This window comes from Petromyzon marinus, chromosome 79 (assembly GCF_048934315.1).
Source record: "Petromyzon marinus isolate PM22_M1 ecotype Great Lakes invasive population chromosome 79, UKy_Petmar_22M1.pri1.0, whole genome shotgun sequence".
Classification (NCBI taxonomy): domain Eukaryota; kingdom Metazoa; phylum Chordata; class Hyperoartia; order Petromyzontiformes; family Petromyzontidae; genus Petromyzon; species Petromyzon marinus.
The window spans coordinates 2900694-2913940 of NC_133745.1; the positions used below are offsets into that span (position 1 = coordinate 2900694).

General features: G+C 47.9%; 2 protein-coding genes across 2 annotated transcripts; one reads left to right on the forward strand and one right to left on the reverse strand.

Moving 5' to 3' along the window:
* Window positions 1-201: 201 nt before the first annotated feature.
* On the reverse strand, window positions 202-10163 carry LOC142907413 (zona pellucida sperm-binding protein 4-like). The gene is made up of 12 exons (XM_076056905.1): window positions 10057-10163; window positions 9112-9201; window positions 8149-8270; window positions 6599-6704; window positions 5888-6022; window positions 5559-5737; window positions 3395-3492; window positions 2881-3008; window positions 1679-1868; window positions 1055-1190; window positions 820-913; window positions 202-530 (listed from the first exon to the last, which is right to left on the reverse strand). Exons 4-12 carry the CDS (start codon window positions 6675-6677, stop codon window positions 271-273), a joined length of 1299 nt encoding a protein of 432 aa, XP_075913020.1. The 5' UTR covers window positions 6678-6704; window positions 8149-8270; window positions 9112-9201; window positions 10057-10163; the 3' UTR covers window positions 202-270.
* Window positions 10164-11613: 1450 nt separating this feature from the next.
* Window positions 11614-13132, forward strand: LOC142907415 (zona pellucida sperm-binding protein 3-like). Its single transcript, XM_076056907.1, has 3 exons — window positions 11614-11746; window positions 12234-12445; window positions 12866-13132. The coding sequence occupies exons 1-3, from the start codon at window positions 11692-11694 to the stop codon at window positions 13031-13033; spliced, it is 435 nt and encodes a 144-aa protein (XP_075913022.1). The 5' UTR covers window positions 11614-11691; the 3' UTR covers window positions 13034-13132.
* The last annotated feature ends 115 nt before the right edge of the window (window positions 13133-13247 follow it).

The following is a 13247-nucleotide window of genomic DNA, read 5'->3' on the forward strand; positions in this document are numbered from 1 at the left end:
TTACATATTAAATACAATAAATCTAGATTCAGATTATTTATGCATCGCAAGGTGCTCTTGTTTAAAGAAGCCAATGGCCGAAACGTTAGTACAAGTTGCTGCCATTGAGGGACTTTCATTTTAGGAAATGTGGCCAAATGCAGCACTAATACTTCCTACATATTGCATGCATTCAATCCTAGTAAATGGTCAGAACAGCAGTAGCGTATGTCAGAATTTTATTTGACAATGGTCAGCAAGCTATGCAAGTTCCAGCAATCACAGCCGTCATCAATAGCCACTCCCGTCGAGCACCACAGCCCGGCTCCTGCGCCTCCTGACGGCAATGGCAGCAGACAGGAGCGCAACGACTGCTGTGCCAATGACGAGGAGAACGGACAGAGTCCCAGCCGAGGCCCACGATGAGGAGGGAGCCTCCAGCAGCAGCAGAGCAGCGTCGTTAACAGGAGCTTCTTCAAAGAGCACGGGGCCCTGCAGCGACACCACGTGCTTTCCTACCACGCTGGAAGCGTCAGAGACAGCGTTGCGCTCTGGAGAAACAAGAACAATCGGTTGATGACCACTGGCCCATACAAAAGGACACCATTTGCTTCAGGTGAAGTTCCTCAGAAAAATCAAACGAGTAGGTTATTAATGGCATGCCACGGCTTGTCAAAAACTAGTCTGCAAAGTCAGTGAACGTGATCTAAATAAGAAAAACATAGCAACATTACCACCAACAATGAAAACCCCTTTGTCATCTTGGCAAAGGGTTACTCTGCGAGTCTTTTCTAGGAAAAGAAGCGCAAGATATTAAATAGAGGTTGCATTGGTGCTCACTGTAGCGCCTGGTCTGTCCACACTGCCGATTGCACTCGGTGATGAAGTTGGGGCTGGAGCTGTCGCACACCAGGATAGAGCAGTGTAGGTACACCTGTGGCAGACAGAATGCATCGCGCCAGCAAGTAAAGTTTGACATGTATTAGGTAGTCCTTCTGCCCTCTTCAGTTGTATAAAGTACATGTTATCCCTCCATGAGAACCTGGTTTTAAAGTGGAAATAATCAGGCACTCACGAGGTCACGGGTGGTGCTGCGGTCAGAGTTCATGAAGGCGAAGGCCTGGAGTGCCAGACGCTTGTAGTGAGAAGGCAGTGGCAGGTCAGCGACACCAGGGAAGAACACACTGCAACAAGGAGACTGCACGGGGCAGCTGCACATGCAAAAAAGTGCCGTTTACCCTTAAGCCAACGCAAGTGTCATGCATTGGATTGAATGCACGTATCTTTATTGAAATCTGCACGCGAGGATTAAGGTCAGCTTTACACAGTCAAGACATGTTCCCGATGAGCCAGGCAGCCCAAATGCCAATTTGCAGTGCATCTGTGCGATGCAACCATCACTGCATGTAGCCGGCCTTGTACAAACCACCAGCTCTGGGAGGCAGAGGGTGGCTGTGTTAACATTCAGAACATCAACCCAAGGAGCATTGTGGCCATCGACATTTTGGATGGCACTGCAATCGTGTTTAAACGACGCCAGTACACAAGCCGTTGTCATTTAAAAAAGGACGTAATTAGCACAACTCTGCTTACGTGGGGGATTAAAAAAAAGACAACCAATGCCTCGAACCAGGTTACCTCTGCAGGCCCTGCTGTGGCAGTGAGAGGGTTTAGCGCGAACTACCCTGCCCAGCCTCACCCATCCGTCACAAGCTTCCACTGCGTGGGGTCGGTGTCAACTGCCGTTGGCGTGGCCCAGCAGTCCTTCAGGAAGAGCACCAGTGTGGGGTCAGAGCGGTGCAGCAGTGATGCCTGAACGTAGAGCGGCGTTCCCAGAAGCGTTACCAGCGGGTACTGCCAGGGCTGGTACGGCGTGGTGTAGGAGTTGTCTGGCAGAGTGCGGACATGGTTCACAAGGAATTTGGATTAGAGGCGTAAAAGTCCTGTTTAGAGAGCACATTAGATAAGGCAAAGCACAAATCCTCCAAAACGTGTGCATTACTTTTGAATTGAACCAGGGCACAAGATCAACATTTTCCTGGCATAGAAACCATGGTTGATATTTCATTTGTATTTTCAAAATAAATTGTCACCCTCACCTCCGATTAGCATGGTTGGCAAAATACGGTGTATACAACGGCATCTCTAAATGACTGTAGATGTTGTAAGGGGCACGGTTTCACACGGAGGGGTGGGAATCAGGTGCTAAAAGTTGGCCAAGTTCTAGTCCCATTTAGGCAATTAGTAACCAATGAAGCTATTGGCAACCATTCGTTCATGCAAATGTGACCTGGACAAATGAGGCCAAGAAAGCAGTCCAATTTTGCTTTAAACAATGCCCTCAAGGAGACCGTTATGGTTGATAGTTTGTGCAAACAGACGCATTTGGTAGAGCCATGGGAATTAAGGGTCTTGTCATCCCTTTCAATGTTGACCCCACACTAACATGGTTTCAGCTGGTAGCTGCTAGATTCAAAACCTCAGCAGAAATTAGCATTTGAAGTTACACGTCGTACCATGGAGAATGTGCATGTCGTTCTAGTTAACTTGTGGCTAACTAAGAACTATGTTTGCAGGTTCACAATACTCTGGCAGCACAGCCTAGCACGTTGTCCGTTTGTTGCAGTGGTTTGCAGTTCAAGTCGAGCAGCCATGCCGGTTAATTCTGCAGATGCATCCAAAAATCTCATGCAGCCTGAACAAGTGGAAATTAAACCAGGGTTGAGCTCCATCTCAGCACTGGATAAAATAAGCACGAATTACAGCTGGCATCCAGCCAGAGGAAATATGGAGAATACAGACCCAAGTCTTCCCTGGGTAGAGCGACACCACAACCTGTGTTCCCCTAAGGTGGCATTTGGCCACTCAGATGTGCACGTTGTGGGAGAGGGCAGCACTCACCAGTGAAGACCTGGAGCAGCAGGGAGAGGGGTCCAGTGGCCGTGGCTGGAGGTGGCGGTGGCAGAGTGCTCACCTGCACTCCAAGCTGCAGGTCGCCACTTCCAAGGAAGCGGCATTGAAGAACCATCCTGGTAAACAGACAACATCTGCCATAAAGGTATGCACCATGCCCTCACGGCAGAAAGAGATTGCAGGGTGTTTTGCAGACGTACCAGTCAAGGGACCACCTTGGTTAACACCGTGTTTACATTAGCTATAAATCATATTTATACTACTTCAGGATATGTAAAAATCACGTGAGACGAAGATAAGTCTCCCTTGTGCGTTGAATGTCCCAATTTGAAAATTAAATCGTTGATTATGGAAGCCGGTTGGTTATGGTTCTGCAGGCGAATGCTGCAAATATTTAATGTCGCAGGGACAGTGGCCATTGATTGGGGTGGGTCTCCTCTGCAAGACTCGTGCTTGACCCTCATGAGCAGAGCACTTGCCGAGGGGTGGTGGCAGTGCTTACTTGTATGTGGACGACTTGGTGATTGCGACGTTTCCATCGACGCAGAGCTCCCGCTCAGAGGCCAACAGTAACTCGTACACGAGCTCTTGCCCACTCCACTGGACACACCAACAAGTAGGTCACACACACGATAATGCCATCGAGTGATCAAGCAGAAGAATACCTGGTGCTAGCCAAGAGTCGAGATGGCTCAAAATTAGATATTATGATCCTCCTAAATTCTGCTTTGGCGCTCGATTCATTTGACACTCAATAATAAAGTGACCATGCTGTTCTTTATAAACTCGTGCATGATTGTGCTCTGCACATCAAGGAGTTGATCATCGCGAAGGGTCTGATGCTGCACTTCACCAAGACCTATGCAAAGTACTTGCGAGAGTTTTTAACAATAAAATAGCTATGATTGATGGCCGCATTTAACTTGAAGGGACCACATTTTCCTGGTCCGACATCCGAGTTTGAGGAACCTGGACAACGCAAAACCAGACCAACGTTATGGTGGTAGAGGTTTCGATATTTTTTGTAAATTTGCCAAAAAACATCTCGACACGTCCATTCCCAAATCGAAAGTGGACGCACTAGTGCAACGGATTGTCCACCTGGAAAATATTGCATTCGGCGAGGGCTGTTTCCCAGACCAGTGTAAAATAATGAATGCAACACCCCTTTAAAATGTTGGCTTGAGCCATAGTGATCCCACCAACTAGTGCCCCATCCCACAGGTGATAAGTCGAGGGTCAGAGTGCATGTGAAGCAGTTACTTGGCAATGGTGCTGCAACAGGCAGATTCAACCCATTGCAGTATTGATCTACCCGAAGTTCTATAGAACGGAGGTAGCTTAACTAAAGAGCCCCAGTTAGGTCTCCAAGATCGTATATGACTGGATCACACGATATTTTGACACCATTGAACGAGGGCTACTAAAATCGGGCAGCCAAGGTTCGGTTTATCCAGTACGGCACTGGGGTGGATCGTCTCAACTATATGGTCGATCAATTCATAAAGCTGGATGACGGCCATCACTTAGTTGGCGGACTACAAGAATTAATCCTCGGGCCCTTCCCATTTTAAAGCATAGGTCTTTGTTTGCCAATATCATTATCGCATGACAAAGTGCCATCAATATGCCGACGATACACCGCAGTGAAGTCAATATTTTTGATATGGAGCCTCAGGAATATCGTAGATACACTAGCAGTGCACGAAACAGATGAAGAGAAAACTATCAAAGGTTCTGCAGGTTCACATTGGAAAACCATTTGTGGGATGAACAGGTGTGGCAGACGCCAACTCCAAGACTGTTTGATACTCTTTTAGAGCCTTGGGCACCATACAACCCAAAAAGTTCAATTAACACCTTATGCAACATATAGTTAGGTCCTGATATTTTTCATATCAGGCTCTACAACATACTAGATCATCATTGAGTCGTCACAGCCAAGTGGCATATAGCATTGTATCGACAAAGCATTTGCACTTCTCCATCTTACACTTCTATTGCACTTCTGCATCTTACAGATCATCTGGTAGAAACATTATCACGCTGAAAAATGTACGAAGCGCTTTGGTATGTGTCATTATGGTACTGCAAAATCCAACCAAATCCTTCCAGTGCTTGCCGTTCTGTACTCCCTTTCGGTTAATAAGTGAAGTTTAATTCGATTAATTTATGCTCTATTGCGATGGTTACCTGTGGCTACCAGAAGCATGACCATCAACCAGAACACCAAATTATGTCTGCAAGAATTGATTGTTCTCATTTGCGAGAGTCAAATCCTATGCAATTAGCAAAATGAGCAAGCCACGACGAAGGAAAATATGGCAGCGAGTACATTACTGCATCAGGCACAAGTCCACTCGACCAGGAGTGAAGGCGTTGGGATTGTTCACTGAAGGTTTTAGAATCGAATTCCGGATACCATAGTCATGAATAAATTGCATTAAAGGGCAACCTTAATGACTGCACAAATTGGCACACGCCACGTTCCCATGTGGTGCATTCAATCCCATTTCCCAGTTGGTATGAAGGTACGTCAATGCTATGAAGATTCAGGAGTGTGCCGAACCAGTCGCTGGGTTTCATCATGGTCACTGCACCACAAGTTACCCATTTAACTACATCAGGATGGGGGCAGAGCAAAGCAGAGTACAGGAGCGCAGTACCTGCACAGTGGCACCACACGCTGCCATGGGTACATCAAAGACTGCAAGGTCTGCAGACACCAGCACGGGGCTGCACTGCGCACCGCTACCGCCAGTCAAGTGCACGGTGTTCAAGTCCAGCGGTGGAGACGTTAGGTTCCGAGACACAGGCACCACAAAGCGCCCATCTGTGGTGCACACTGGGTGGAGCATGGTGGGAGGGTATGGGAGAGTTTGGTGAATCACGAAAGATACCCCATGTAGCCCGTGGTGATGCAACAAGTTCAAAAAACAGCACAGCAGGATGCTACTGTGCACCAACATAGAAGCTCACAGCAAGAGCTGCATACCAGCTTCACTGTAGAAGCAGCGGCGTAGAGTGGTGTCGTAGCAGCAGCCACTCTGTGCACAGACGTCCGCGCTCGGGACACTCTGCACAGCGTTGCATGGGAAGTTCCTGCTCTGACCAGAGCACGTGGCGATCTCTAACAGCAGGAGCACAACAGGTGATCGTACAAAAACCCCCACGTACTTAAATAAGTCATCGTTTGAGCCACGTGTCAAGTATGTTAATGAGTGTTACTTGGCACATGAACAAATCACCCAGGCAATGCACCCAATTGCGGAAGTGGAGCAGGGTTAGGTGTACAGCAAAGATAGGCAACGACCGTGCTCATTGGCTGTAAAGGCTATGGCAGTGAAGCACAGTTTGTTGCATTGCATGTCAGTGAAACTCAACCTTGGCCAACGAGGAGAAGCATGGTAAAATTAACCCAAGACCTAGGTGCAGCACCAACCAGCAGTGCATTAGGAAAACGCGTTTATATGGTGCAACTATTGCAATCAGCCATTTGGGGAAATTGCATCGGAAAATGATTCAAACAGCAATTTGTCCAGTAAAAGCCAAGGGCATGAAACGCAGTGGCAGGAAATGCAAAAGCACCAGGAGAGATGTAGGTTGATACAAAAAGGCAGCTGTTGACCCAGCAGACCCATTCTACAGCACCAAGTCATAGGTAGTGCAGTCTGTATGTCAGATTACCAAAGTCAATGGTACTCACCTCCAGCCCTCGCCGATCTTAGGTTCTCAGGGCAGTCGATGGTGAAAGCCCAGACGAGTCCATTTAGTTCCTGCCGCATCTCCACCTGGACCTTCCTCCTGCCGTCCTGGTGAAATCAGCAGCCCTCAAATCAGACTCGGGGCCAGCGCTCCAGGAAGGCTCAAACAAGTCAGTAGATTTGTTAGTGCATTATAAATGTTTGTGCGAGGCCAGGTTAATGACAAGTAAGACTGTCGATAGGAAACCCGTCACCACCTGCCAGCCAGACAAAGATAGGCAGACCGCACGTGGGGGTTGCATTCCTGGGTCCGTAATCACTTTCCCAGGTTAACCGTTGTTATTGTACAAACGGACGCTGCCCTGCTCTCTACGCGTGTAATACACTTTCCATATTTACCTTTCCACAAAACCTCCATTGCTCTTCCCACAAACCACAGCACACAAATTATCACCCTTCACACGGGCATCACGATCCTTGGGCAGATAGTTGACACCTAATGAGCTACACATTTATTATTTATTTTAACTTTCATGTTTTCTGCAAGCAACCTCAATTAGTGCACATCTTTCTGCACAAAGCTCGTATGTTGGTTAGGTCTTCAACTTACATTTTGCTGTTATACACCATACATGTCCAAGTTCGCCCTGTGTGCAATATTTTTCTTACATCTACGTTGGTCTCTTAGAGGCCAGCTTGGATAGTGACCTTTTGTAGTAATACATAGTGCAGTTTATTCTACACCTAGCATCAAACTGCTCCGATTCCAATCTTTGCATCGAATAGTATTGCGAAAGCTGCATCCATTGGCAGGCGTGAAATACACTGAAAGATTGTTTTCGTGTATTGTGATATAAACAGTTAACCGTTCACATATTGCCTCTATCAAGATGGCCACTTGGTGACATGGTCGTCTGGATGGCAAATCTTTACCGTTACGCACAGGTGGAGACCACTTATGCTAGAGATAATAATGATGGGACGGAGACTAAAGACAAGAAAGCAATGCAATGAAACTAGGACATGAGCAATAAAAGATACTTACTAATGGTTGGCAGAGTAATGTAGCAACATGGCATAACAGTGAGCAAGAAGACAAACCAAGGTAAACTGGTAAAAAGACGATGGCAAGATCTTGATAACAAGACAGATGGAATGAGCATGGCATCGATTGTACGGGAATACCAGTCAAGAGCAAGAGCTGCTGTATAAACCAGAAACAAAGTAGCTACCACCGAGGAATGATCGAATTCATAACATCTTAAGAAAAAATAGAAAAGGCAATAAAACCCATCTGAAAACAAATGCCAGAGTGGACGGTACGAGCTAAAACAAAGATTAAATCTTGGAAACTTTAAAAATGCACGAGCCAAGCAAATGTGGAGGGAAAATAACACGGTAGACAAAATCCAATTTGATTAAGGCCAGACAACATCGTTGGCACGTGATAGCTGAACGGTTATGGATTGCAAAACATCAAATTCGCTACTATCACATCAGCCCCAGCGGGTACTAGTATCGACGCAAGTCACAACGGTCTCCTCGTGTTCACCTCCACGTGCACGTGGCAGGCATCACCAGCAGCGGTGAAGTGGAGCCCAGCACCGTCCCTCGCGATGGAGAAGCCGCACGCCCCCTGCAAAGACTCCACATCCACGGCCTCATTCCGCACCGCTGGACACAAGAACAAAGTTAGAAAAACCTTCGTTTGGATGGCTTGTACACCACAAGTTAATGTAGGCAGTGTGACTGCAAGGAGAACAATGGATGGTGTCAGTGTCAGCTCGAATAGGAAGTCTCCACAGTACCAGGAACGTCTTTAGGACACAGGATCCTCAAGACGCTGCTGGAATCACGGTACTCTCAAAACCTGCACAACGACCTTGTCTAATAGTTGCTAGCAAATAAGGCTGCGTGTCAGATTTCGCGACAAGATCTCCCAAGTAGTCAACTGAGGACTCAGGTGGGAAATGCAGACGATGCGAGTAGAGAACCAGAATCTGACAGGAGTCACCAGGTTCAGTTTACAACGAAAGTCGTCACCTTGCATGAAATGTTCCAATGAAACGAAGAGCCCATTGCACAGACACGCACAATGTGGCATTGATGAATAAGGGAATAACCCATCTAGTAAAAACACGCAATTATCCTATGGAAGAATAAGATAACATTTGATTCTCGTCATCTGCTGCATTAGACTATTTGAAATGAACCCCGAAGCCAAATCATTACCATGCTTCGAATCCCAGATTCTTAAATGTTCCATTGTTCATGTGAATTACATTTCACAACGCAGAATGAACCAAGAAACCTAAACAGCGACACCATAGAAGAGAAACTGCAGAGGTAAGAGCACATCGAAAACAAAGCAGTTGGGACCAAACAAGTGGCCAGAGAATTTCAGTCCAGAAGCAATTTGATCGTATCCTTGAGAAGCTCCATGTAAAGTCATCATACAATGGATCAAGATGCTTAATTATTTCATCACGATTGAAGTGAACGCTCGTGGACTCACTCCGTACAAAGACACGGTAATCGTTGTCAGAGGAGCTGCTCCATCCCACAGAGAAACCCAGAGTGGAGGAGAGGCATTGCTTCAGCAGACCTGGGGGAGGCAGTTCAGAAGTTGGACAGGTCAACTACACCTTATGGAAAAATTGAAAAAACAGCCCGTGCCGGTTGCTGGCTGGGCGCACATCAGTCCCTTCACTTGTCTGTGCACACAAGTCTGTAAGGTGCTGCGTTGTTCTAATTTGGCGCAAATTCCAAAAGGTCACGTGCACGACCCGACAGTATGAACCTCACACCAGAGATCGTCAACCTGCAGCTTCGAAGCCGCAGGTTGAAACATGGCTCATGATGTTTTGTTCGTGGACGCCCCGCATTAGACTCTTGAAATTGTAGTGGAAAGTTTCCAAGGTAGATCCTAATATATGCAAATTATCAACGCGCGTGCACAGTTCGCCGTTACTACAATAGAAAGGAACTAGGCCATGACGATTTTGCCACGTGAGTGGTACGTATAGGTCGTGTGCGGTCAAACGGCGTACAATTGACTGTTTTAAGTAAAGTTGGAAGAGCCGTGCCAATCAGTCACAAGCCACATTTTTCGAAAGCGTTATTATCGTTAAAAGGAACGTGCATGGGAGCGTTAATGTCCCCGAACAACCCCTTTCCAATGCACTGGGGGACTATTAATCATCCCCATGGCGGTCTCGTGCCCAGCAGCAGTGACGTCGGGTCACGTGACTGCTGCAGCGCACAACAAAGTCACCCCCCCCTCTTCGTCCAGGCAGCGCTCTCGTGGGCTACTCATGTCACCGGTCGCGTCTTCCAAGTCACCGAGACGCCGCCATTCTAGTTTTGCACACGGCAGTGTCTGTACACACGAGGTGGTATTGAGAGAATGGGCGATGTGGTTTGTCACGTGGCTATGGCAGCAGCAGCAGCGCCCCCTTACCACTCGGCTCCCCCAGCGTCCGCGGTCCCAGCGACTGGCGAAGCCTCGCGAGGACGGAGCCCAGGCAGAGGAAGCTGCGGTGGGGGGGGTGGGGGCACGAGAAACGTGACCGCCAAGACGAGAGAACGCAGGGGAAGGAGAGAGGCAAACACCGCCCCCCAAAAAATGAAGTGGCCAGTGGCGATTTTAGGGAGCACCTATTCAAGGCCACCACGGTGCACGATGGAGTTGGCGTGAACAGCGCCACGCAAAGCCACCTTTGGAACCCCTGCCACCCACAAATGGTGCACGCGAGACATTTCAGGACCGCATTTTTATCTCAATGCATTGAATGGACTTTGTATTTATTTACAATAATGTATAATAATGTATTGCTCTTTGCTTTGTTTTACCATTTGTTGTTTCAGTGTATGTAATAGCAGAGATTAGGGATTAATAAAGTGCAACCATAACCACAATCATATAAACATAAATATATTTTACAGCAATATATGGGGGGGGGGGGGCGGGGGGACATTTTCAGCATATTTGAATATTGGGGGAGATATGTCCCCCCCAATATACATTACAACTACGCCCTTGGCCCTCTTATAAAAACGTACACAAGCCTTGATTAACCAGAGCTGTTGAGACACTAAAACCCGCCACCACTAAAACCCGCCACCACTAAAACCCGCCACCACTAAAACCCGCCACCACTAAAACCCGCCACCACTAAAACCCGCCACCACTAAAACCCGCCACCACTAAAACCCGCCACCACTAAAACCCGCCACCACTAAAACCCGCCACCACTAAAACCCGCCACCACTAAAACCCGCCACCACTAAAACCCGCCACCACTAAAACCCGCCACCACTAAAACCCGCCACCACTAAAACCCGCCACCACTAAAACCCGCCACCACTAAAACCCGCCACCACTAAAAGCCGCCACCACTAAAAGCCGCCACCACTAAAAGCCGCCACCACTAAAAGCCGCCACCACTAAAAGCCGCCACCACTAAAAGCCGCCACCACTAAAAGCCGCCACCACTAAAAGCCGCCACCACTAAAAGCCGCCACCACTAAAACCCACCACCACTAAAACCCACCAACACTAAAACCCGCCACCACTAAAACCCGCCACCACTAAAACCCACCACCACTAAAACCCACCACCACTAAAACCCGCCACCACGCTCCTCAGGCCTCCTCACCTGGTCAGGAGCAGTAGAAGAACTCGCAGGTTCGCCATCGTTAAACAAATCGGCTGCGTCGCCTCCCTTCGCCCACGGCACCCCCTTTTATATTGAGAGCCCTCAGCGATCCCGATCCAGATTAGATCAGAGCCACCCACGCATTGTCTCATCAGCGAAATTTTATCAGAACATATCCACCCACGCATTGTCTCATCAGCGAGATTTTATCAGAGCAGATCCACTCACTCATTGTCACATCGGTAGATGTTTGCTCGATGTCGGCACAAGTGCATGGGTGAGAGCTGCACCGCAATCACGCAGCACGTACGCAGGAGTTAATTGGCTCATTACTGAAACCGAATGAGCCCGCGCGCAGATAAAAGCCACGAGTCGGGACAGTGGCTGCGTTGGCTCTGCTGGTGCCGTGCTAAGTCTCGGTTTTTGTTGTCCTTGCGATGGAGACTACGAGGGCTTTGTTCGCGGTCTTGGGGTTGTTATGTCTTGCCTCTGGTAAGTGGAGTTTGGTCGAAATATGCACTTACGAACTTGTTTTTTGTCGTTCTATGCAACTACCGTGTTGCCTGATAAGAACACCATAATATACCCGTACTAACAATGGGTTTGCTAATGTGGCGTGGTGGTTAATTCACTGTTCCATATACCTGAACACCAATTTGCGTCCCGGTAATGTTAACATCGGCGACAAGTGTCTAGACCTGGGCTTTGCCCTAATTCAGCCCGTACTGATCTGTATGGTCAAACTGACGACAGCAGTGTGCAAGACTTGATCCAATAGTGGATTGCCAAAACGTATTCTTAACCTGTCTTAACGCGTGTATTAAGTTACTGAGGTGCTACTGGGGAATTCGAACCCTAGTATTCGCAGCTCCGTGTGGATGATTGTGACTGCGAGTTTCTGAGACTTTCTACGGCTTCACTGACCACCTGTGTCACTGTTTGGGTAACTCTCGCGCCTCGTCCCGTGTGGCACTGCCAGCTACAGTGGCCACCTCCGCCACGGTGAGTGTGGTGTGTGACGAGGCGACGCTCACGCTGACCGTGAGCAGGGACCTGTTCGGCACGGGTCACCTGGCCCAGGCGAGTGACCTGTCCCTGGGGGTGCCAGCCTGCCCCGTCACTGGGAGCGACGCCCTTGCTGGGACGGTGACGTTCCTCTACGCACTGGAAAGCTGTGGCAGCAGCCTCCAGGTAACTGGCTGCTAATGCTGCTGTAACATAATCTTCGCAATCCAACTGCTTTATTTTTTTGGCCGAGTGTAGATGCATAAGAACTACAATTCCGCATTCGAGTCGAGCCAGACTTCTTCAATAACAGCGGGGTGTATTGCTTTGAAGTCCCCTTGGTATTTGTAGATCGGTCATTGTATTATTATAAGGTCTGTTCTGGATGATCAGTCGTTCATTAGAGCGTTTTTATTCTCCCATTCTACATCAGGAATCTGCATTTGCCATGGTTTGTGTGTATGTGTTTTTTATGGTGAACATGAGCTAGGTAAATTATTTAAACCAAGGAACTGCTGCATTGGGTCTTTCAAGTTGTTTGAACTTTTATTTTATTCCAATAGTATCTCACTGGGTAATAAATCCCACGTCTTCCTCTCTTCTTAGATGAGTGCAGAGCTGCTGTCTTACGAGAACTACCTCTACTACCGCCCCACGTCTAACACGGGCATTATCCGCACAAACTACGTCGCCGTGCCGGTCGTTTGCCGCTATCCCAGGCGAGTTGACCAACAGTCTCTTGTTGAAAATTGCTTAATTTTGATCTCCAGCTAAACTTCTTGCTATTCTACCTCTGGCGTTAAAACTCCGTGCCTTTTTCTTATTGTTTAGCTTTGCAAGGCCTGAATTGCAATAAAGCCAAAATTACAGCGATTTAATCCACGCATGGAAAGTCTCCCTGTGCAGTCTGTCATGGTTTTTGGTGCAAAATTTACTGATGCGTACACAGCAATCGCCTGTGTCGTGCCCTGCCTAAAACATCCTGCCT